At 39.9% G+C, this 26385-nt stretch overlaps 1 protein-coding gene across 6 annotated transcripts in view; it reads right to left on the bottom strand.

Moving 5' to 3' along the window:
- Window positions 1-1850: 1850 nt before the first annotated feature.
- TAMM41 (TAM41 mitochondrial translocator assembly and maintenance homolog) overlaps window positions 1851-26385 on the bottom strand; it is a 30873-nt gene continuing 6338 nt past the window's right edge. Inside the window, exons 4-9 of one of the 6 annotated variants that reach the window (XM_061357860.1) lie at window positions 24475-24625; window positions 22198-22347; window positions 19827-19988; window positions 17828-17890; window positions 7644-7779; window positions 6775-7246 (exon numbers count right to left, since the gene is read on the bottom strand). In XM_061357860.1, coding sequence (XP_061213844.1) covers window positions 7180-7246; window positions 7644-7779; window positions 17828-17890; window positions 19827-19988; window positions 22198-22347; window positions 24475-24625 — 729 coding nt within the window. In that variant the 3' untranslated portion in view covers window positions 6775-7179. Of the gene's footprint in view, window positions 1913-6774; window positions 7247-7643; window positions 7780-9665; window positions 9791-17827; window positions 17891-19826; window positions 19989-22197; window positions 22348-24474; window positions 24626-26385 lie in introns of those variants that run through there. The other 5 variants (XM_061357861.1, XM_061357863.1, XM_061357864.1 and 2 more) reach the window with 5 other exon arrangements.

The following is a 26385-nucleotide window of genomic DNA, read 5'->3' as shown; positions in this document are numbered from 1 at the left end:
GCTTTTCTAACAACAGCAACACAGATACTTGTGTTACAACACAAAGGAATGCACGAAGTTACCTGAAGTCTGAAGAGAAGCCTAAGATCCACTGAACTCTGCTCACAGATGACTGTCTGTGCCCAAACCAAAAACTTTTCCCAAAGCACATTATTTGTCACAGGCTTCATAAAGTGGCACTGCTTCAATTACAACTCATATCTCTATCTATCCACCTCTTCTTTTACCAAAATAGGTTGGATATCCACCAAATGACAGCAGCTTTTAAAATCCTGTGTCAAAATACATTTTATCATAAAAATTACGTAGCCTCACAAGCAAACATATTTTCTTCAATGCTATTCCTGCTGAACTCTGAATCTCAGACTCTTCCCTGTAAAAAGCCAGATTCATTTGCACCGCACCTCAAAGCTACCTTATATAAAAACACACCCGAATTCACATCACTGGCACATAAGGTTTGAAAAGACACTTTACATTTTTTTGAAGATAGTTTATTATTTCATTAGACCATAATGTGTTAAACTGCAGTAATTCCAGACAGACAAGTTGATCCAAACTGTAAGTTGATGGAGATGGTTATTTATTACCTGCTTCAAGACAAAGCTTGCCCTCTTCATAATTGTCTGCCCCATCATCCAAAGGAAGATTAAAAGAGACAGTGTAATTTCAGTTGGAGCAGGGTCATAACAGCAGCATAATCTTCAAGCAAACAATGAGATACTTTCAGAGTCAAACAGAAATATGAACACCACTAACTCTGTTCTTTCAGAACATGTAACCACACTTACTTTTTGCTCTCTTTGTTCCAGAGAAGAGGAAGATTCCACCCTCTGGAGGTTCACAGAAGATGAAGACAGACAAGATAGCTGAGCAAAAAACAAAAGGAAAAAAGGAGCATCGGATTAACAAATTAAAAGCCCCCTTTGGCCATAACCCACTGGCTTTCACTTGTTAAAGTTCTGTTAAACACCAAGCAAATGACCACAACTGGTTCACAGCAGAACTCCAAACAACAAACTCAGTGTAAAAGAAAGGCCAGTCTAATCAGTGATGCACAGATGTAGGTAAATATTCAGCCTATTCCATTCATTATCCACTTCTTTTCTGATTCTGCCCATCTTCTTGTGCAGTAAATGCACACACCCTAGATTTAACTCCCTACTAGATTTGTATCCTAACCTTCACACAGAACAAGAGAAACCCGTGCAACTGGGATCATTAAAATCACAAACAGGTTGCGGTTCACGGTAAGACGTGCAATTATTTTCAGAGTTTACCTAGTAACTCACTGTAAGCTACAGAATTTACATACATTTCAAGGCTGTAAGAAAAGGTTATTTAGTCACCAGAATTCCTTCTAAACCAAAGACACCAGCAGCGGGTTGCTGGACAAGAATAACGTGCCTTTTTAAAGGAACTGGACACCAGAAGGATGTCTAAAGCCCTTCTGAATATCCCAAACTGTCAGCTCAAAGATGCATTAGGGGATCACATTGGAAGAATCCAGTTTAGCCACATTTGTTGGATGAGACTATACTGTTTCTACAGTGTGCCAACTTTATAGCTCTTACAGTCTGATATTAGGAATTACTGAGGATTTGAAGTTCTTACTGACTAATAACTTCTAGACTAAGGCCAGTTACCTCACCAGAACAAGCTGGTGTCTCTGCAGGTCTCCAGATGTCCCCTTCGTCTCCAGATGTGCACTGTGATTTCAGAAGGGCTTGCAGAAGGCAAGCAAGTGACCCCAACACAGCCTCACTGCTGCAGTCCCTGCCTTTATGGGGGACAAGAACCACATCACCACTCGGGCAGCTGCACTAATCCAAGTGGAACACCAGCCAGCCATCAGATCAGCTCAGTCATGAAATCAAGGAAGGTAGAAGGGTCTGGGGTTCTGGGAGGTTTTCTATTGTTTTAAATACAAACAACACAATTTCAGTTTTATGTTGGAAAAAGAATCCCACTGAGATTAGTCACAAATAAACTAGAGAGGGAACAGAGGAGTTCAAAAAGTAAAGCAGGAGAAAGCAGATGCTTTATTTTAAAAGCACCTATGCAAGTACAACCTTTAAATGTAATCCATTTTAAAATGTCATGAGAACTTACAGCACAGTGATGTAGTTCATCATCAACTGCTGTCTGTACAAACTCACTTTCAAACTGTCAAATTGCTACTGACTCAGTCAACTACTTGACAAAATGCAGGGTCAGCGTACAGCAGTGTGCAGTGTGCACAGCCTCATCCATCCTTTAGGCTCTATGCCCCATTACCAGACATGGGAGGCAATAAGGGAACAAAAAAAGACAAAAAAAGATTGGCTAGATTTGGTTGTGAAAATCATTTGGATTTAAATGGCTTTGCCCCAGGCTGTAATGCCAAAGCTCTGCGACAGCACCAGGAGAAAGATATTGGCATGCTGCTTCCTATCAGCTCTTCCCCCTCCCGCACCACTGCTTGGAGCCTTCTAAGAAGCTACAAACTTCTTGGCTCTCACTGTTGTCTCATACAGGGAGTGAGTCAGGCATTTCATCGCTGATGAAGAGCAAGACAACTTGAAGATGGCAACACTGAAAGAAAAATCCAAACCCACAGACCCCAGAAACACTGCCCCCTTCCCATGCTGCACATCTAATTTTAACACAGAAGCTTTGGAGAGACCTTGGCAAGGAGGAAGAGATTAAAAAATATAACCCATGGTGTGGGAACACAAGCTTTCAAATTTACCAAGTGCACCATAGAGCTAAAGAGCTTCCATGCAAGAGAAGTCACACAAACAAGTTTAATAAAGCCAAAACAAGATTATCTAACCAAACTATTGACTTAGCTTGGTTAATTGAGGAGGGGAGGCATCTTAAACATCAGGCTGAAGTCTTTCAAAGAAAGCCTCTAGGTACAACCAAGGCAAGTGAAGGAACCAAAAGACAACAGAAGTATGATAACTTTTTAAGGTATTTTTTATTGTTATTTTTTAAAGACAGCCCCTTCTGGTTGCAAACTCCTCACAATCCGCTTCTACTCAATTTTAAAACCAGGAAAAGTCTTCCATAGCCATTACACTGGCATGAAGTTTCAGGCAGGTCAGAATACTAGTCTTTGCAGCTGCATGACTTTCATTTCCTCAGAAACAGTATGTGCTTCACTGTCAAATCAGCCATCCACCATTAATGAAAAGGCTTGGGCAGCAGGTTGGATTCTGAACGTTGAAACGGCATGTAAGTTCTGAGACTAAAGATGTAACTGAAATCTTGGGGAGTTTTCATGACCAGTTCCAGGATGTGTAGTCTGAAGCTTCCTGTTCCTGTACTAAAACCTAATCAATTTCTTGACATTTGTGATTTAACAAGTTTGAGTTAGAGGTTAAAACGTGCAAGAGGCTCCCTAAAGCAGTCATTAAGTTCAGGATCAGTTAACAACTGCACTGTAGATTTTTATCTAGAAAACCAGGTAAATAAGGTCACTACAGAACTGTATGAAACTACAGTATCAAAAGTGACAGAGCAGCTGTTCACTCAAAAACATACTTGAAAATAGCTTTACAAAGGTAACAGCTGTTCTTCCTGCAGTAGGCAGTACAAAGAAAATTCATTTTCCACACATTTAGACTACGTGGCCAGCAGAAGTGAATTTGAAAATGAAGAATGCTTTGTCCTCTGTCAGCACCTTACCCATGAAAAACTATCACACACACTGACCTGACATCCTGACCTGCAAAGCATATTTCAATTTCAATTCTATTTTTAAAGTAATTGCTGGGAAAAGGCATGAGTCACCACCCTGCTTGGGTCCCCCTCGACTGGACAGGCACCAAGTGCTATGTTTACTCTACAGTTTCCCAAGTCAGAACAGGCTCTAGCATTACCACCTCCATGGATTTAAAGAACATGGACCCTACAGTTCAGTTCCATAAGCCACCCACCAATAGTAGCCTCTAGCTCCATCCTTCTCTTCCCAGTTTGGCAAAGGTGTTTTGTTGCAAACATCAGGAAGCTGTGGGATACTGTAAAGTCCAGCTCTGCAACAGAAAGGGATCGCGCTTTTCCAGCCAAACCTAGAGGCACCTCATTTGTGATAAGGCTGCAGCTGTTGCTCTCCATCTGTTCAGCAAATTCACTGACACTGAAGGTCAACCAAATCTGAAGAGAAACCTTACTGAAGCACAGGTGAGAAACACAGCCTCTACATTTGAAACTAAGTCTGGTGTATTCAATGGAGCTGGTATTGAAGGGTCACATAGCAGCCATCTGGAGGAACTCGCTGCTCAAATACTTGGAAAAAGGGGAAATAAGCAAGTGATAAGGAACACACCTTACACATGTTGATGGAGGAAGTCAGCATCCTGGGCGGTAGTTTTATGCACTCCCCAGATCATAAGTTTAGCAGCAGCCAGATGGGTTGCTCACAGTGGTAGGACAGTTAATAAAGGGACACAATACTGAGATCAGACTGTAAAGAGAAGTGCAAACCAGAATCTGTGGTTATGTATCCAGTCAAACCTTGATTTCCCATTCATCCTGTGTCATCTGGTTTATTCCCTCTGAAGTATGAGTTCCATACTCCACTGGCACTGCTGCCCTCAGAGCCAGCAAGGCCCATGATGCTGACTCACCTACGGAAGTCCTTAGTAGTTTGATTGGGTCCAGGCTCGTCATTATAAAGAAGCCTTTTAAGACATCAAGAAATAAATCATCTGCCTGGTTGCCTTTAATGAAAGCACTGTTACACAGGAAAAAAAGGGGATGGAGCATGAAACAATATCCACGGTGGAACAGGCGAACCAGAAGAGAGGAATGCCTGAAGAACAGAATGAAAGACTCGAGAGTTAAGAGAAACAATAAAACAATAAAGCAGTATGGAAATGAAGCAGGAAGGCATAAACAGGAAAAGTACAAATGGAATGAAAAGCTAAAGTGACTATTTGTTGTGAAAAGGACAAACACACCTCATTACAACAAAGAGCTGGTAACATATTCCCATGTACTAACTTCCCGTGCAACAATTACTAGTTGTTTTAGTGGACTACAGCTGTATGACCATAAGAAATCATTTCCACATAGTGCCAAGGAACTTCAAAAGCAACTAACAAGTCTGAAATGAATCTCTCTTCTATTAAGTTTTACATAGCAAAACGCTGTAACAACTGCATGAAGTATTTTAGGTTAACAATAGAGAGGAGTTCAGACCGTAAGCTGCTCCAGGCCATGATTCATTCGTGGCGCTCTGCCAGAAAAATAAATACATTCAAGACCAATGGCCTCAAGGGGAAAGGTAGGCCACTCTTTAAAAAGCAGAGAGATAAATGATTTACAGAACACAGTTTAAGATTTCAGCCTATATGGATGATGAGGAAGGACTTTCTTACGTCCCACAAAAGATTTACTGAGCAGACTTGAACGCTGGCAGCGTGTCAACAGATGGAGCAAACTAGGAACTATTAAACTGGGATTTGCAAAACTCTCTCCAAAGAGCAAGAAATGACCCATGACATTGCTATACACAAAGCAAGTTCATAAAGCCAAATCAAGATATGCAATGGGTATTTCAGCCACACAAGACAGACGCGGCCAGTTCAGGTTACAAACTGTACAGTAACACCTGCAATGGGAAGGACCGGTCCACGGGCAGCATGACAGGCAGTTTAAAGGTTGGGAGGCTTTAACGCCATGCAGCATCTGCTGCACATAAAAATGTTTAATTAGCTGCTAAACAGCAAGCAGTACAGTCGTGGGTTTCCTACAGGAACACTGTTTCTTGAACAAATGCCCTTGCTTAGCTTGCAAGGTTCAGAATGAAGACAACTGTTTCATTATGGGAGCCGAGGCTAACTCATTCTCACACATCAGACTGACTTGTAATTGACTTCTAATGTTCTGAACCACCATTTCAGTAGCAGACACCTCCTGAAACACCAAACCCACTTCTAAATGTGTCTTAGTTTAATATTCAGAACATGAACTACATTGCTAATGGCTCTGAAATGAAAGCTGTTCTTTTAAGTGCTTCCCTAGAGTTACAACTGCATTTCATCATTTAAAGAAATTCTGCGTTTCACCACTGCTCATCCCCAAACTTAGCAGTGAGGAATGGCAGAGGAGAAACACCTAGCCTCTCAGGATGTGAGATGTCCCCATAGGATATTCTGTTTAAAGCTCTGGTACACAGACATCTCCCAGGTACTCTGAATAAAAGGGGAAACAGCCACAACTTCAGGGTAACAAGTAAGAACCACCAAAGGGAACAAGCTGTTAGCATCCAGCCTTCACTTACACTGCAGCCACATCCGAGGAGCTCAGTACTGCCCAACTGTACTGAGACATCACGCTATTTTATTTTCAACTTCTGCAGATTCAAGCCCAAGCTATATATTGCCTCTACTCTCAACAAGGAATCACAGACCTATTCAGTAACAGTAGTAACGTATGCGTTTTAAGTCAAGCATGTGATTAAATGCTCAGTTAGTAAGAATTCTCAACCAGATGTTGGGCAATCTGATGACATACGATCTCTCTCAACCAGTGCTTGAAGCTGTTATAATTTATGAGCCAGTGGTTTCACATCCTGTGGTGCTGTTATTTCACCAGATTTAAGAAGCCCCATCCTTGCCTTTGTTAAATACAGCACAGGTTGGTCAGGATGGTTTTGTTCAATGCTGTTATTTCCCAGTAAGGCTCATTATGTAAAACTCCACTTAGCTGCACTATTGCAGGAGGGAATTAGCTTCTTAAAAGGTAAGAGGGTCTAGTTTTGCCACTGTCTGCTTTTTGTAATTAATTTGGTCATATTGCTTACTCTGGATAAGTTTTTGCTCCATCTGTGCACCACAGATGTCCTATTTTCTTTCAGCTTGTACATTTCTATGCAGCACCCAGGAAAGTCTGCATCCATAAGGAATTCTGGGAATTACGAAAATGCAATAGTTACATTTTGATTTACAGACATAAAGAGAAGACAAATGAGGCAAAACTTGGAGTAAGATTTCAGTTGTCAGCCTTCATTTTCTGGTAAATGTATTCAGAACATGGACAGATTCCCAACAGTCCAGCGTGCAGCAGCTGGCATTTTTTAAAAAGCAACTGTATTTTTCTGCTGACAGTATTCATTTTCCAGAAGTCACACACACAGAAAAATACAGTTTCACTCAGAGTGATCTCACTGAATCTGTCGTGGATGAATCCTCAGCAGCAGTGAGCATCCCCTCCATGAGTTGGAGTTAAGGCCCACTTAGACCGTTTCCCACACAGCCTTAAAAGAAAATAAACACAAGTACAAAAGAAGGCCAAGAATATATAAAATTCAGTTACATTAAGAATAAATAAATCATTCTGCTGACTGTTCATGCAGAGGGTTGTTTCTGAAATAGTCTTGTTTCCTACAAGGAGATGGGACATGATGTGCTCTCGATTTCAGTTTCCAAGTTTTCTTGTATTCCAAAGACTTTCACAGTTCCAAATAACACAGTGGACTCCATTAAGACATTACTAACACCAAATTACCGGTGTAAAAACAATCAAGTCTTTTGTCCATGCTCCTGCCCATATGCAGTTTCCCCTACAGTGTACTTCATTTGGGACAGAAAATACAAGCTGTTACCTCGTCAGATGACTCAACCAGGCAGTTCTGCCAGCACTGCACTTCTTACCTGGGAACTATTTCATTCAGAAGGTCATGACTCCATCCTGAATCTTTCCTTGTGCTGCTCATTTGTATCTGTTGGGGTCTGTTTCTACCACTGGGATCAGTATTCTCTGTTGTTACGAGTTTTCCAGCAAGCACACCTAAGTAAGTCAACATCTGATTTCAGATTTCTTTTTACTAGAGGTTATGCTGAAATGTAAAAAACTGTATGCTATTTCAAGTCTTCACTACATATGTAGTTAATTTTAAGGTGGATAGGGTATATTTTTGTACAAGAGACTTCTAGACTATCTATCCAAAACCCAAGGTTAATTTAATTTAAGCAGTGGCTTCAATTCACTAGCTCCATTTCTTATAATAGAAATGTTTCGAGTTGGGGATTTTGGCCTCTTTACTGACAGAGAATGTTAGTGCTGTACACACAAACGCTCTCTAGCTGAAGTTCCTTCTTATGCAGAATATGCCACCATAATAAGGATAATCAGCCTCCTACTATCAGAAAAGAAGCATTTGAGGGGATTTGTCTTACAAATTCTAGATCTACCATCAACAGATAATGCAACATGTTAGGAATGTGCCTGTGACCTTAGCAAGTTAGTACTGAACAGTAACAGTATTTTCCAAGAAAGTAAAAAAATGAGAAGAAGAGGGACACATTTCCTGACTCTGGATTCAAATTCTGCCACTTGAAACTCAAATATTTAAGAAATGATATTTAACAGGTCCCCTGTGATTACAGGGAGCCTGAGTCATGTTACACACGATAATATATTTGCTGTCTTCTTGCTTAAATTTAGGCTTTGAACTGCTCCCTGGAAATCATTAGCAGTCAATTTTATCCCAATATTTTCTCTTGAAAGTAGATCACTCAAACAAATGCAGCTTGAGAGATGGTCCTATGGATCACAGAATACACCACAAATACAGAGATGCTGATAGGAAATGGTACATTTTATTTCCATTTTTTACCTTTTGATTATTTTTGCCATTGACACTCTCACAAATAAAATGTTCTCTCCATTTATTTTATTGAGAAAAACATAAAAAATTCACAAGCCCACCCAACTCAGTGCAAGAAATATTCTATTTACAAGAGATGCTCCCAGAAATGTCCATTCTTTAATGGCATGTTTAATGTACTGTTATGTATAAATCCAATTTTCTTTAGTTTAGCTAACTGAATTAAGCAAGGGAGAACAAATGTTATCTTTGTGGACAGTATTTTCAGGAAAACAAGAATAAGGAATCAATTAAATAATAGGTACTTTTGTTCATAAACTTTAAAGGATTCAGAATCTTCTGCCAAACAACACACGTTTCATTAAGCCGCTTAAGTAGTTCCTGAAGGTCAATGAGAATATCACTTTCCTTCTAATGAGGACACTTCTGGCAATGCTTAGCCATGAACTGGGCAGTTGTCCTCTCAGTCTCATGAAAAGAACATCCAGTTTTAATGAAAAGATCTGATACGTGACAAGCCTCTCATTACAAATGCTCTTTCTCACACTGAGAGTCATGGCACAGGGTTTTTAGATTCAGCATGTCATACATCTGAGAAAACCCTGACTTTTCCTGAAGTCCACCCTGCAGAAGCACCCAGTAAACATCCTCAGAAGAATCCTAATGGTGATAATAATGTGTTTTAAGAGGACAGTTTCATATCTACTTACAACTCAATGGACTCCAGCTCCACACGTCCCTGGCAGAACTAAGCCTGGGACAGTGGATATTTTGGAAGAGCCTGAGGGTACCTTGGAAAATAAAGCTGGCAATGCATAGAAAAGGAGTGCCTTTGGGTTTTAATTCCTAAGCACACGCTGATTTCTGAAAATACAAGCTATAGTGTACAGGAAAATTCATTTTTTCGTATTTACAGAGTATAATTCCTTTGCCCTATCACCATGGAACCTTCCCCCACTAACAAAAGTCCTCTTTGAGTAGCAAAATTGAGCATGTAAATGATTTGAACAGACTTCTTAAATACACCTTCATCTTCTCAAATAGGCAAAGCAACATCTGCAAAGTATTTAGTGAAAAAGTACCATTTATTTACCCATACACAGTATGTCAAGACTCAAGATGTCTTCCTTAACCATCCCTTTGTCATTTTATATAATTTCTTCATGCTGTAAGTTACAGATTTCTTTACCCCTAAAAAAAACAGAACACAAAAAAGAGACACAAGATTGTAATAAGATTGTAATAAGATTGCCAAAAATAAGGTTCTTACTACATGAAGTATTTCCTAGAAGAATGACAGCCTAATCCATCAGGCAGACATGCAAATAAGCTTCTTGTCACATTCATAACACTGAATAATGACACAGAAAAATAGTTTTCATAGTATCAAGGCATGCAAAGTAGGGTGGTTTCATTCTGAAGGCCTGACGATGGTGCAGACAAGCATGTTGTATAGACAATAACCAAGGTATAGCAAATGTAGAGAGTGATGATAAAACTCTTACATGCTAAATATAGGCAGGGTTTTAAACTGCCTCTGTCTGCTGCAGACCCTCACCAAACCAGTATGTGATGCCTTCCAAGTCCTTTCCGACCTACTGCTAGACGGGTTGTCAGGCTGTACTCTCGCCTTGTAACGGACACCAGCAACCTAACAGACTATACTCCACCACCGGACCCAAGCAGGACTCTCCAGAGAAATCCAGGCTGTTAGGTGTGCAGGTTAATGAGCTGGCCATGTCTGTGAGAACCACCTAGTTGTTGAAGCATTTTGGCTCTTAAGACAGAAGCCCACCACCAGATTCTGTAGATAGATGAGGCCTAATCAAGAACCACAGCTGTGCTACAGCTGTGCAGCCAAAATGTTACTGAAGGGATAAAGGGGAAGGAGAGAGAAGGGTGAACCAAGACAAGCAACACAAGCAAACTCCTCATGACTTGTACACAACAAGCTTTATACTTCCAAATCCTACTTTGACAACTTCTGGTAACCAGATTTTAGTTAACCTTGATTGATGCTGTACATTGGGCACTTGATTGCCTTCTTGTAGAGCATTTCTACACAGAGTTGTGGAGCATCATGCCAATGCTCATCTTGATTAAATGTACCAACCCAAAGCATTGCTATGCAAAGGCTTGTGAGTTAAAAGAAAATTGAGTTTTTTCATAGGATATGTGCGGCTGACTGTTGAGGTGGAAATCAAGTTGTTTCAATGAGTTGTGAAGTACATTATAACCTCCTGGAAGATTTTGTTACCGCCTCATCCTAACTAATGGCAGCTACCATTTCGTAACCGAGAATAGCAGCACATCTGCAAGAGAACAAAACTGCCTGACTTGTGTAACAAAATGACATCTGTGTCCCTAGGTAAAATTAGATAATATTGAAATGATGATGGGTATGGAAAACCAGATTAATAAGGCAGATTCACAGGTGAACTGAAAGAGCCGAAAATAACAAGATGATGACAAACAACTGTAATTTAGCAACACTACCAGTATCAGAAATATACCAGTGTGAACACCCTGCCACATGGATGTTGCCTGGACCATTTTTGCTTTGAAATAACCTGCCTGCTGCTTGTTTACAATAAACCTCATGGGAAGCCAGAATAGCTGTCAGTGCTCCAGCACCATCCTGCAGTAGCTCACAAGTAGGGAGCTCTGGTGAATACCACACTGTTACGCTAGGCTTACAACAAAGGAAGGCATTTCTCAGTTTCAGCAAAGCTACAGAAGGGTTTTGCAGCAGCCATTGCCCCCAAGCTTTTACAAGCTGTAGATAGAAAGAGACTGAGGATGATTCCTACACAATTTTTTACGGTTTACCCTTAAACACTGTCTGAAGTTCTACCCGAGATGAGCTTTCCCTTACAGGCAGAGAGTAAAAAAAGATGGAGCCTTTTGTTGGGTTTAGTGATTTAGTATTTGGAAACTTCAAATGCTGTTAGTCTTGGCATTTCCACAGGGCTGGGACATCCGAACCAGTGCAGCTCCTTGGTCTTCCTCCTTCCAGATTTTTCTGATTAAGAAAAATCACCCCAGAACAAAACACCAGAGTGTCTTTCCATATTACAACAGTCTAATCACACCCTTACAAGCACAAAACTGAAAAGGCAAGTTCTTAATGCTGCACAAACAGCTTTCATTTTGACACTTACATGCACAGACTAAGAAGTATGCTTTGTTATACTTACTGCAATCTTTCGTATACTTAATAGAACATGCTTTGCCTGACAAAACTTGACAGAAGTGCAGAAAAGCAATGTAGCCAAAAATCACAGTCTGACACCACAGAACACAAGGGAAGATCTTCTGACCCAAGTTTAGCCATCTGCTGCACTGGACATTTTATTGGGTGGGGAAGGGGAAAGGGTATGATAATATTTGATTTTGAAAAGACCTTAGAAAGTAATCAATTTAACACTAAGTATTTTAAGTGAAAGATGCACTCGGCATCAGCAGTCTAGAGTCACAAGAAGTCAAATGAGTATGCAGCAGTAAGGAGACGTGCATGCTCCATTTCTGAAGGAACATGATGGATAGCAAAAAGCCTATCATAACAAATATGCTGTACATAATCAGTTTTGCACTTCTGTCTCTAATTGCAATTTAAACAAACTCAACTGTACTTTTTGTAAGGAATCATCCATATGTATACTTTTCAACATGTGCATCCCATATGTATGCTCCAACTTTCCTGTATTTGATAGGTTTTTGCTAAAAGTAAGCACACTAATGAACTCACAATGGACTTTTCTTTACAGCATCTCAACTAACGAGTAAATAATCGTGTAAATTTTGAAGCACCTCTCATATCTGCATTAAAACTGCACACAGTGCAAGAATTCCAGCTGCAGAATAAGGCCAGACCAAGCTCAGGCAGAGCACATGAGAGAAGTGGTTCCAATATCCAAAGTTAAAACTATGTAAGAGTACAGCTTTGGAAATTCTTGTCCAGTCTCCCAGGTACTATCCTTGCAGGATACAGCCCCTCACATGCTGGAGCTGCTCCGCCAGAACCAATGTTCTGCTGTTCCAACGAAGCCAGTGTACTTCTGGAAGCGCTGTATAGCATGTGGCAAATCAACAGTGAGACAGCTGATACAGCCCTGCAGGACTGTAATTAACCGTGCTGGCACTGCAGCCTGCAAGTCAGCTTGTTCTATCAGCTTGCCAACTTACCCTGCCTCTTGCAGCAGCTCCACATAAAGAGGTTTTTATTCTCCATATTTTCCCCCTGCAGGGAGCACTCGCCTCAACTCCACCCACCAGAGCCTTATGTAATAAATGCTTACATTTCTGCCCTAGCACATCAGGCTACAAAGCAAAATACAGGTTTGTACATACAGCTGGTTTCTTAAAGCAGCCCTCAGGGTGATGAGTCACATCTGTAGTAAAAGTTAATGGTTGCAATTATGGTGCAGTCTCAGCATCTGAAGCAGTTGAACCACATGAAAAATGTCTTTCTACTTCAGCTATGAATCTATGACTCGGTGGTTCCACATGCCCCCCCCCTTTAGATTTTTCCACTATATGCTACAGAACAAAGACCTAATGCACATGGAATCAAGACCACAGCATTTCAGAGTAAACAGCAGTTGTATCTGGTTTTACTTAATGATCCATGTTCAGTTTTTTGCAAGTGTCAGTGTTGTAAGACATTAATTTGGCTATAAGTCCCCCACAGTTTCCCAATAGATATGCCTGGCTGTGATATTCTATATTTCCTTTTGAAAAGAAAAACTAATGCATATACTGCTGAAGAACTGCCATGTGGAGGCAAACAGTTACATGCTGTTAGTGTTTCATGCACATGCAAACCTCTTAAACATCTACAGTGCAGCGGTATATGCAGTTATCTGCTCTGACAGATGATGAAGACAGCAACTATCACAACTATTCTACAGAATATCTGGTATGTAAAACTCCTCCTTATAGTTGAAAACAATTCCTTAAAGACATAGGATATTAACATCCCAATTCTAAGTAAACAAGTGTTATTCAGAGCAGCTACAAGCATTTGTTCTAACTTAACAGAATCCTGAACAATTGCTTCAACTGATGCTTTAATGCATAGTATCTTCTTTACAAGTAATTTTCAAGGCTGCAGCACTCCTCTAGGAAGACACAAAGAAGAAATCTAAGCTAAAGAAGTTCAACGTCTCCTTCAGAGGAGCTAAATATAAGAACTTCAGAGTTGGTTCCCAAGGACCGCGCAGACTCTGGCTATGTGGGAAAATAAATCAAGTGATGGTGCCATCCCTAATGGGAAACAGAGCGGCAATCCCACCACAGACTTGAAGAGATGCACAGGCACATATTCCAAAACTAAATAGGGCATTTAACAACAAACAAAAACACAAAGCTTGAGCTCAACTCTAAAACCACACTGGCAGAGAAAGACGAAAAAAGTTCTTCTAAATGGGTTGAAATTCTTTATTTTGCTTGTGCTCCTTGCCAGTGATGTTAATACACAGCATGCCATCTCCACAATGAGTACTGCCCATTTAACATTTCATTTACTAATGGGCTGTACACTGGGCTATCATGCTACAACCAGAGAGTAGGCATTGTTCTTGTTGCTGATAAATCAGCCAAGGAAATCATTTTGTGTCCTCCATTACATTTCAAAAAGAACGATGGCCATGCAGTAAAAACTAATTGTTTTGAAAGCAGACACAGGACAAAAGTATTTGTACAGTTACTAGGAATAGCAAGAAAAAATAGAGCTTATTTAGTGGAGCCACTGATTTCATGAATATCTTTCATAATTCTCTTATTTTAGCAACTATTCTTTACAGCAGCACAGAAGGACAGAGCCATAATACTCTTCCTAAAATCTCTTTTAGAAAGCGTGAAAATAAGTCTTAGGGGAACAGAACATGAGACAAGAGTTGGTTAAAGACTGAAGAAAGGAAGGCAGCATCCTTAGGGATTACATTTAAAATTCAACACTTTCCTACAAAACACATTCCTTTCATGAGTCAATCAAATACTTTCAGCGTAGGAAGCACAACGTTTTGTCTGTGTACATGTGTATCTGTATGAACAGGAGCAGATCAGAGCCCCAGGAAATGGCAAAGCGAGGTGCTCAGCATTAATGCCTGCCCTCTAGTGACCAAGCTTTACATTAGGAAACTCGGAGAAAACATCACCAGAAGGTACAGTGAGAATTAACATAAACTCAGTCAGAAATGTTTGGAGAGAAACATCAAAAGAATCCCCACAAGCAACATGCAAAAACCTTCTACCAAGCCCTAACCCCATGGGAACCCACCCATCCCTCCTCCATCCCAGGGACGATCACACCAACACACCTGATGAACGCTGAGGTCACCTGCCTGGTCAGTTAAATTTCATTTCTTCCTTGATATGCACTACAATGCAGGGATTTTGATTACAAAAGCCCTATTCCCGTGCTTCCATTCACCTCCAGCAAGTGAAGCAGGGGCAGCTCTGGAGAGGCCTACACACAGGCCTGTCGGGAAGCAGGGCTGTTCCTGCACTAGCAGGGGAGGCAACGCTCACCCCGGGTGCAGCGCCCATGTCACAGACACTCCTGGTCCATCTGAAGCTGCAGGACTCCCTTTCTCCGGCCAGGGTGGCTCAGGAAAGTGATCCCTAGAGGCAAGCTCTGCATTCATTAAACAACATCCAAAGCTTAGGAAATGGCAGAAATGATCCTTTTCCAAATCTAACTCATTTCCCCCAGCACATCATCTGTGAGTAACCCCAAACGAGCAATCCTAAATTCTGCTGCTGATGGTTTTGGCCAGATACTTGCAGAAGTGCATAAACACAGTTAAAATAAACAAAGCTAAACTATGCTAAAAGTAAGAGAACACCTCTCCCAGGCATCCTTGCTCAAATTTGGCTCATAGTTGAGGCAAAGGATCACAATCACTTAGCTCCACCAGCATCAAACTGCAAAAAATGCACTAGTAGAAAAGACATGGGTTTTGACTGTGTTAGTCTATGTAGCTGGCTGGTTAGAGGACAACTAGAGTTTGTTTTAAAGGGAAAAAAATAAAAAGCACAACTACATGTGAACCAAAAAGCAGTTAAGACTTTCAACGCAAGAAAAGGCATTTCACAAATACCTACTCTCAGATGCACAAAGCAGAAAACATGGTGAAAATTAAAAGTCCTACTAAAAGATGCATTTGAGCCCCCCGAAGTCCAGGATGTCCTGGACAGGATGTGATTTACTCAGTGACACACAAATGGAGCTAACAATTCTCAGAGGCGATTTTCTGTTTATGGGAACAGACAGAGGGAAGCATAAAGGATCTGACAAAGCTTATGTGTTTTTATTCATACTCTTGCTGTTACACACAACCTGCTTTGCTATATGGGTCAGTCAGACTCCTGACTTCCACAAGCACCAAATTCAACAGGATAATTATTCTTCCCTGTGAGGGTGCTGAGGCGCTGGCACAGGGTGCCCAGAGAAGCTGTGGCTGCCCCATCCCTGGCAGTGCTCAAGGCCAGGTTGGACACAGGGGTTGGAGCAAGCTGCTCTAGTGGAAGGGGTCCCTGCATGAGGCAGAGGTTGGAGCTGGATGAGCTTTAAGGTCCTTTACAACACAAACCAGTCTGGGGTTCTATGGTATCTTTGTCTTTGACCCTCCCCTCCAATTATTTCACTCTACAGAATCTACTCACCATGGATTTATAAACAGATAGCTGGCATTTCTACAAGAGGCATGTTATGATACAAGAAGTCTTGACCACTAGCTGGTAATTTTGACAACAAATCCTAGAAGAAAAATGTCAGCTATTTGGCTGGAAACCTTACAGTTAGAAACTAATACCTGCAATATGCCTCACTCATATAAAACAAGCAATTGTTTTCTCAGGTGGTGTTAAGTCCTTAGTCTCCTCCAGCTACCAAACAAAGTTTTAATCCAGAACTAGACTATTAACAATCATATAAAAAGTACAATTGTTCCTGCCTATTTTACTCAGCAGATCACTAACGGTCCTGAGTACTGCAATTTGTGTTTCTTTACAAGGAGGTAGGAAGTATAACATGGAGCAACCAACTTTAATACTAAATGGGAAGGGAATAGCAGCTGTAGAAGTCTGGTTTAAAGGACTGTTCAGTAGGAAACTATACAGCTGCTTTTAAAATCAGTAATGGCATCATTTGTATATAATAGCTTTCGTGGGAGAATTATATTCTTAATTGTATATATTAATTGAATTGAATATTCTTAATTGAACTCAATGAATGAGTTCAGAGAATTATTTGAGTAGCTTCATGCAAGGAGTTTTCAGTTTACACAGATCCAGACTAGCTCCTGGTCAGAGTTTTAAGAAAATGAAGGCTTGGGTCTCAAGTCTTTCTTCCAAATGGAGCTGCAGAGCTTTCAGCTTTTTAAACTGTAAAAATCTGGTCCCTTTAAAATTAGATATATCCCAGAACTCAGAAAAAAATGATGAAGCTCCAGCTATGCAACTGGCAGTAACTTTCATTTAGTTCAGAAGACCTGGATAGCTGAAAAGCATCCCTAGTTTCCCATTTCCTAGTTTCTACACACCCAAGTCTTCTTTCCCTTCTAACCTTCCCTCTCATTGACTTTATAATATTCAAGTCTTTTTTCTGAAGTGATTAATTGTGAGGTATGAGAGTTACAGTAATATCCAATGCTCACCAAGTACAGTATTCAAATACCTCTGGTACCTGAGGTCTTCAAATACAGACCTGTCTTCCAAGCCTGACAAAACCATCAGATCCTATCAAAGTTCTCTCCCTCAAAACTCATTCCCTACTTTATTTTATGATGAAATAATCTCATAGACTACATAACACACTGATACCATGCACTGATCATTTAGGGATCCACTCCCACATAGAAAGCCAGAGTGAATTATGAAGTATTTTGTTTCCATTTTTTAATACAAACAGAGCAGAAGTCATGCACATCAGCCAAATCTGGCCCACATATAAAATGAAAGTCAGAAGTTGTTTTTTTTGCTACTTTGGGGTTGTTGGACGGTTTTCTTTAAGGGTCATATAGACTCCTTTTGGCATTTTACAGTTTCTCAATAGTTATATACAGCTTCTGCTTTAAACATTACCTTTATTTTGCAGGGGCTTTCAATTAGACACCCAAAAAGTTTATTCTCTAAACTCTTGCAGCCAGATAGTCTTGGGGCCTTATGATTTTTACTCTGTGAAATCAGAAGGCCTATGCTGATGGAAATCACACTTGTTCTTACCAGCTGTTAGTATGGTTTTAGCACTCTGCACTACACTGGAAGATCTTACAATTCTTGAAATGCCTGCAAACAGAAAAGCACACAGATGTTACCCATCTTTAGAGTTTTGTGGGAATTTTTTTTATATAAATAAAGTTAAAACATTTTTCCACTTACATAATAAATCCAGCCTGAAAGGAAAACATACACTAAAACTGTTCTGCTTTGTCATACTAATCGAAAATATTGTTTAAGCTTTTTTTAAGTATAACATACAGAAAAAGCCCTAAATCAATATTAAACCAGATAACCTCTAGGAATTAATCATATTAATTTATTTAGTGTTCCCACTATTTCTCTACCAAAATGATTAGTCACAAGGCATCCAGAATTGTTTCATCTAACTGCTGGTATATTGACTTTCTTGTTTCTTTCAGTGTGAAATTGACATTTTGCACTTCTCTGATCAAGCAGAGATGCCTGTATTGTGCAGTCTTTGGCTGGTTTCAGTTATCAGTTTTGGAGATAAGGCTGGTTTAGCACTTCGCACTGTGGCACATTCAGTTCTCATTGTCCAGCAGTTCTTAAGTATTAATGGAATAGTATATAAAACATCAAAACTTCTTTGAAAAGCATTAGGTTTTATCTATTCAAACACATCTGTAAAGCAGACTGCCATGTGCAGAACAAAACTGTGACAAAAACTGTACATTACTACAGACTTAGAAATGTAAAAATGCAGGCAGCCCCGGAGTTAGCCCTCCAAACTGAAAGTTATTCTGCATTAACCAGAATGTAGACTGCCATTTCAAATATTAATTCCTTCAATTCTACTGCTGTAATGAAGAACAAAACTTCAGGAAATACATTAACAAAAGGAACACAATATTCCACCAAAAAATAATTTGGGGGGTAGGGAAGGGCACAAATCATGTTGAGCTAGTAAAATACCTAGGGACAATGCAATTCAGCTTGAGTAATCAACTTTGCCTTGTAGGATTACCAAATGGCTTGTCCTGTCTTTTATCTAGATTCTTGAACTAGGAAAATCTTTTGTACATAAAAGTCAAAGAGGGGTTTTGATTTTTTTCTCTTAGGAGCATAAACTGCACGGATACAGTCACAGCTATGCCTGCGATACCCCACCAAAACACAGCTGCAAGGACAGCTCTCTCAGGATGAACAACTCAGAGCTCTAAAACTCTCTGCAGCTCACAGCATAGCAACTCCTGCTCCCAGGTTCAGCTATTGCCACACTACTGCTGCAGTCCAGCCATAGCAGCACGGAAGCTGCCATAGACTAACATGAGAGAAGGTGGACACCTTGATGTCAAGGTGAAATTCATCCTATACTCTCAGTGGAGCACCGCAATGCTCAGGAGCTCCCTCAGGAGTTGACTAGTGTCAAGTGGTTCTCAGGCACCCAGGGAATTTTTCCTGTGCCCAAGGAGCCTGCAAAATTGTCCACCTGGAACTAAGATGTGTCAAGTTCTTTAAGGATGTAAAGGACTCTTCAGGTACTGAGTGTTTCCATTTTTTCTTCAGTATAATAAAACACTGATGTTTGCACCTTTATCTTTAACTTGCTCATACAGCATAATCTTGCCTCAGAGAGAGTATGATGGTGAGAAACACCTCAATCTTTCTCTTCAAAGCTTGAGCTCTCTGCCAGAGCTGGGCTAACCATGATGACTGGGAAGGGGAATGTCAGCAAGCCAGAAAATGAATGTAGCATTGCAACGTATGACTGGTAGGATATATATATAGATTAGTATTTAGATGAAGTTATGCCAGCCAATAAAATCCTAAAGTTGTAAACATCCCAGATAGAGTCGGATTGTTGCCGTGGTCTAAGGAGGCCACACTAATACCCAAAGACTACTTGTTTCAGGACTAAACCAAAACATACCTTTCTGTATCAGTAGGAATGCTATTTGCTACTATTTCAGCAGAAAATATACAGCAGATTTGTAAATCTGTCATGTCTTAAAGGAGATTACAGGCACTGATCTAGACCTACCTTGATGCACCACAAATCCACAGTCAGGGTCATGGGCAACTTGCAATAGGATTTCTTCCACATCTCTGTTTTTTCCAGGAGGGTCTACCAGAGAAGTTATCTTTTGTTGCAGAGTCCTTGGCAAAGACATCAATTGTGCAAATTGACCTTCTGGACTTTTATCTATCTGAACATTATGAAAAAATAAGACAGTAAAAACATCCCGTGTTAATAAAGCAAATTCACTCTCTCAAAGAAGTCAGAAAAGTCTTTTGACTCTCTCTGACCTCTGATAAATATCTCACAGAAGACGATCCGTTTCACTTTGAGGAGTCACTGAAAATGCCAATGAAAACTTCCCAAGCACTGGGAAATGCAGTATCCCAGTTCTGAACCTGAAAAGTTAACTCACTGCAAAGATGTTAATTTTCATCCAGAGAAGACTAATGTACACATATGATCTTGCTGCCTCTGCAAGCAACTTTTCATTGAAACTGTATCATTTCTGCTCTATCCAATTTCCTTTGGAAATATAAGTACACTACAATGAGAAAAACAAAGCTCCCAAAAGACCACTTAGCTCAGCTTCTTCTGCCTGAATATAATCAAACTGCACACACACACACTTCAAGTTTAGCTTGAAAAACATTTTCTCTGCTTTAAACTCAAACCACATCTGGTTTTTATAATGTGAAGGAAACATTCATTCCACATTTCCCAATCTAAGTCAGAAATACAGTGACCCTGTTTTGAACACAAGGATAACAGCATGCAGGCCTGTACACGTTTATACACCAGGTAAGCACAAATACTGAAAAATGCATAATGGAGCAGCTCTCTCCAAAACTGAAGGAAAACATGAAGAGCTCAATTCCTCCCACACAATGTTTTAGACAGTTCATGGAGACATCAGACAGGAGTCTAGCTGTCCTATACACTCCCTTTAGTCAATGAGGAGAAAATGATATCCAGATGAATCACCCACTGACTACAGAGGGAGCCGACAATGAGCAGGCTCTTAACATTATGTGGGAGGAATCCACGCCTGAACCAGAACTGTAAGAGCTAGTGTCTGCCTTCAATTGTTTCTGAGGAATCTTTTAAGAAAGAATTTTCTCTGTAACTCTGAGAATGTGTACTTGGAGAAGAGGTTTCTGTTCTGCATCAAACAGCACTCCTGATAGCAGTTATCCTATTCAGAATGGGGGATAACTGCCAACAATAAACCAAGGTGCGAGGAATAACGTATTAAAGCACTTTGCTCAAAATCAACAGTGAAAATCATGGAATTTAATCAACAGCTTCAATGACTACTATGGAATTATGGCCAGATTTATTATTGAACAACTTATCAGTAGTATGCTACCAGGATTTGTTTAAAGGTAACACAACAGGGAGTATTAAGCTAACTAGCCATTTCCTTCGACAATGCATTACTGACTCTTTTCAAAAGTCATTTAACTAGTTCTTCCACTGAACTGTTCAAAAGCACATTGATAAGAAAACATGGAGACAGCTGCAGTATAATAGATTCGCCTACGCTGTACTCCAAAGCACTGCAGTAAAATTATTTACTGTACTCAAGCTTGCTTCTATCTGAACTTCAGTTTCTAACAAAGACACATCCTAAAAGGAGACATCTGGGAGATAATGACCAAGGTAACTTGAGGATGAAGAGATACCATATCCATGAGACAACCCATGTTACCTGTAACTTCACGTTGAAATGCATATCACACTGGAATATCAACACACGGACATGAATACTGCAAGAGGAAAAATTGCTACTGAACCCCTGAATATAGCATCTCTCCCCTAATTGCAATCGCACACATTATGCCAGAAAGGTGGAATTCAAGATACTGGTGATTCTGGATACCCATTTCCCAAAAACTAGGGAAAAAATGGCTTAGTATGGGTACTTAAAGATAATGCCAGAATTTCATCTGGGTTTAGTCAACTGATCTTCATAGCTAGCGCTCTAGGGTTTTTCTGTCAGATGCAGTTTTTGATTGCAGCTCTAAGAAGCTGCACCTCTAAGTTACAGCCTGATCTTCTTAACACAACCCATATGTTTATTCAGCACTTCCTAGACTGGTGTTTTCATACGGCAGTCATTAGATCACGTGTTTTAAAATGATATTCTCTTGTTGCCTTGCTAGGGCTCTAGTTCTATGCCCATCCTCAAACAAAATGAACAGTAGTTACTACATATGCAGAGACTGGTATTTAAGGCAAGTCTTCTGGTTGCAGAATTAACTAAACAGAAACATAACAAACAGCAAGTACAGTGACTACAACTGCTCTCCTTAGTGTACAATAGAATTCCTGCCTTCTGTCAATGTGATAAAGCACTTCCACTTGCTTGTTTTAAAAATGTTTTGAGGAACACTTGCCTCTAGCCTTCCCAGATGGTGCTTGTATACCACTTGAGGGCAGTCCTGCAGTATGTTACTGTACAGCTTCTGAAAATGGGGAACATTAGGTTCCACTATGTTCTGCACTTTCGATCTGTCTTCTCCTACTATCATTCTGAAATCACCTAGTCAAGACAAGAGAAACAGTTAATTCATTAGGAAAAAATGGAAACTCAAAAAGAACATAAGAGAAACAAACACAGTAAAAAGCTGTAGTCTAAAACTTTATTCTCAAATTCTACCTACGTAATCCACTACAAGATTCACCTTCTAACAGCCAAAAAATACTATTCAGATACCTTCAAGCAGAGAAAATAAGAGTCAAAATTGTTATGTGCCCTCTTGCGTGCTGTACCATCATCAACCCATGTGTCCACATTACCCCCTTGGTCAACAAAAGAAAAATCTACCTGTCAACTTCAGCCTTGAAAGAGGCAGCAATTGTATTTGAACTATGTATCAATTTCAACAGATTAATGTACAAATTGACCAGCCCCAATTCTTTGTATCCAGAAACAAATAACCTTCTATTTTCCAATACTGAAAGAAAGTAATTTGCATTGCCTCTGCACTTCAAGGACCGTACCTGGACTACAGCTAACAGTGCCATGGAAAGATCACAGTATCATCTTTTACTCATCAACTTTTCACCCTACTATTCAGTTATTAGTTTCAAAAAGCAACTCCTTTTAACACCAGTTACTGACCTGTACACTTTCTTTTATGATAAATGACTGAAAAGTTTCAAAGAGAGTAAATTAAAAGACAGTCTGTGGTAGAGCATTCATCTACCTCCATTGGGCGCTACTCTGGTAGCTTCCAGGGTTACCAACCAGGAGTTAGAGGCTCCGTGCAGCACATATGAACAAACAAAATCCTGAATCAATTCATTTTCCCACTTCCCACATGCAGGAGATAAATGTTGTTGCAAGGTGGCAACTTGCTACATCACTGAGTTTATTTCAATTTATGCCAAGCCACAAAACAAACACTTCCATAGAAGCAGTACTGACTCACTGCTCCCAAAAACACATACAAAAATAAAAGGATAAACATTTTTCCAAACTAAAGCATGAACAACTCTCTTCAGCAGTTTCCAAGGAGACAGATTAAAGTAACCCATAAAATCAGTTTTGCCTACTAGTACAGCCTCTGAAAGACTTAACCAAAACGGCAGCAAAAAAACACATTATCAACAGTCTTTTTCTTGAACATTCCCAACTGGGACTTACTGCTTTAGCTCTGTTCACACAGCAGAGCCAGTTTCAGCTTACAGCATGGTCACTGATCTCCCATGGTTTTGGAAGGATATATAAAAAAAAGTGTGTCTTGGTCAGCAGTGCTCACCAAGAGTCTAATGACGTTCCTGGACAGGTTTCAGGCAGGCAGGTATGCAGCCCTGTTCCAAACATCCTCAGTTAGCAACCTTTAGCCAGCCCACTGTCAGCACAACCAAGTGTTGCATTGAAGAGTCATCTGGAGTAATTTCTTACTTTTTTCCCTTAGAAATTCATACTGATCTCATAACGAAATGAGAGAATTCTCTTGCAAAAAAAAGTGAACAAATACGAACGAGGAGGTGAGTGTTAAATGTACATTGAAGGATCATAATCTGGATCACAGAATGCCAGAATGCTTTGGGTTGGAAAGGACATTAAAATCATAGGCAAGGACACCTCACACTAAACCATGTCACCCAAAGCTCTGTCCAGCCTGGCCTTGAACACTGCCAGAGACGGATCATTCACAACTTCCTTGGGCAACCCATTCCAGTGCCTCACCACCCTCACAGTAAAGAACTTCTTCCTCATATCGAACCTGAACTACCCCTGTTTAAGTTCACTAAAGAACCTTAAACACAGCACATTCAGAAAGTAAGAGATAACAAAGTATGGGTCAGACTATCAATGAATCAACATCACACTGAGAGTGGAAAGACATTTTTTCCAAGGTTTCGAAACATTAAAAAAAAATATTTTCCACCCTTTTCCATCACCCATACTTAGCTGTTCATAAATCAAGCAGGTATAAGGTTTTGCTTATGCACCTATACCTGCATCCTATGAATCAGCACAATTAGTCTTACCAAGCTGTTATGAAACACAGCATTAAAATACAGTTGTTGAAGCATGCAAGAGTGTATGCCCAAAGCAAGAGAGCAGATGACTTACTATGTATTGGAATTCCTACTGTGTTACAACAGCTCCAACTACAGCTTTTCTCTTCAGTGACATCAGACACCATATACTAACCAGTATAGGAGAGTCCTGCAATCTGCATATAGAGGTCTTCTTCTGAGAAGCTTTCTGGTAACATGAGAAAGGCTGCTGTGACTGCACTCTTCAGATTGCTCACAAGAGCAGCTTGTAGCTTGCTATTCTCATTCTGTGTCAGGATTTTCACCTGAAAAAGCAGAGTCATTGGAAGCAAGACTTCAGGGAAGTGCTACTGAAGATGGGCCTAGAAATGTTATTCAATCCATCATGAAAGTAAGTCAGGAATTTATTTAAGACTAGATCCTGTTATTTTGGTACAATAAATAATAGTTTCCCCTTGGGTTTACACAGTGGGAGAGAGATGAACATCTTAACAGTTCAGCAGCCTGCTACAAAAGGCTGGTTTTACAAAGGGCTGCTATAAGCAACAGCCACTAACAAAACCCTAAAGAGCTATTCACCTCTTCATAGTCATAAATCTAAGATTAATCAAACGATTCGTAAACACAAATGTATTGCCAGAAATAATTCATACGTGATCATGCAATAAGGAAAAGACCACTATCACACAGAAAGAGAACAGAATAGCAGAAAAAGAGGAAACTTTTCCCATTCATCTGTATTCTGTTCTTTTTTTCTAACAGAGGACTCTTCTATGGCATGCTTTAAGTAGTTTCTCAGATATTAGTTGTTCTCCCAAAAGCAGCAGAGCTTTATTTCTTTATTTTGCACTTTGCATGAGCAGAACGTGAACTCAATGGAAGCTTCACAGGTACATGAAGATCACTGCAGTTGAGTGTTTATGTGCCACAAGGAAAAGTCTGTATTCAGGAAACATACAAACTATTCCAAGACCCACTACAGAATCCAGTGACCTGGGATATGGAAATATACCTAAATAAAAAACAGGTCTTCAGTAAGAACTGAATATAGAAACACTTTATTATAGAACATTAGACAGATGAAGTCAGCCTAGTTTACAAGATGGCTGATTGTGCTCTTTCTGAAACAACTCTCCCAAAGAATACCTCCTTGTTGTGAGTTCCTGTCTCTTTCAATGTTCTGGTTGAGCAATACTGTCTCGCTTATAAAGGGCAGCTTAACATTTGTTTACTCTAGAATATCTTAAAATGCAAACCCACTGGCAGTTATTAACATATCCAATGTGCTTTTCCTCCCCCAAGGCCCATTCACACACAAGTTAGTTGCAGTATTACTTGAAGCTTTGCCCCCACATATAACCTGAAACAGCTAAGGTATCCTTTCAAGTAAATATTTTCCTTTATGAATGTATATGCTTTGTTAATTAAGAAAAAATAAAACAAAAACCCAACCACACAACAAAAAACCCACAAAAAAAACCCCAACTAACCCAGACTCAGTGAAGAAAGTATGAGAATCAGGCATACTGGCTACACAAAACTCCTGGCAGAAAGCATGTTGACAAAGCAAAGTCATGGCTGGCCAATATGGTATTCAAAACATACTTTCAAATTATGAAGTATTTTAAGAGGGATAAAACTATAACAATATCTCATTTTGATGTGATGGTGAATGCAACAGTATACAGGCTGCTCGTTCCAATTGTTCTGCAAGGGTTTGCCTAACATCAAATCTGTATGAGAGTCTGGAATTGGTCCCAGGTGGATTTCTGAAGGATGTTTTCCCTTCTTTGTTTTTCACTTTAAAAACAGATCGCTGTGCAAGCAAACATTTCAGAACTTTTCCTAACTTCTCCTGCAAGTTATTTTGTGGTTTTTAGCATTAAAATGAAGACAATGATCAAACACATTAAGATAGGATAGATTCATCTGCCCTGAGTAAATCTTATTTCCTTGAAAACCATGGGAGGAGTTTACTGAATGCATGCAGACTTGCTCAAGTAAGTCCCAACAAACAAGACACACTGCTCAAGAGGATAAACTAATAGTTAGAATCTCATCACCT

Source organism: Neopsephotus bourkii, unplaced genomic scaffold, assembly GCF_033783945.1.
Source record: "Neopsephotus bourkii isolate Nb327-2 ecotype Australia unplaced genomic scaffold, CSIRO-AGI_Nbou_v1 NB_923, whole genome shotgun sequence".
Taxonomy (NCBI): Eukaryota; Metazoa; Chordata; class Aves; order Psittaciformes; family Psittacidae; genus Neopsephotus; species Neopsephotus bourkii.
This window is presented reverse-complemented; position numbering and strand designations above follow the sequence as displayed.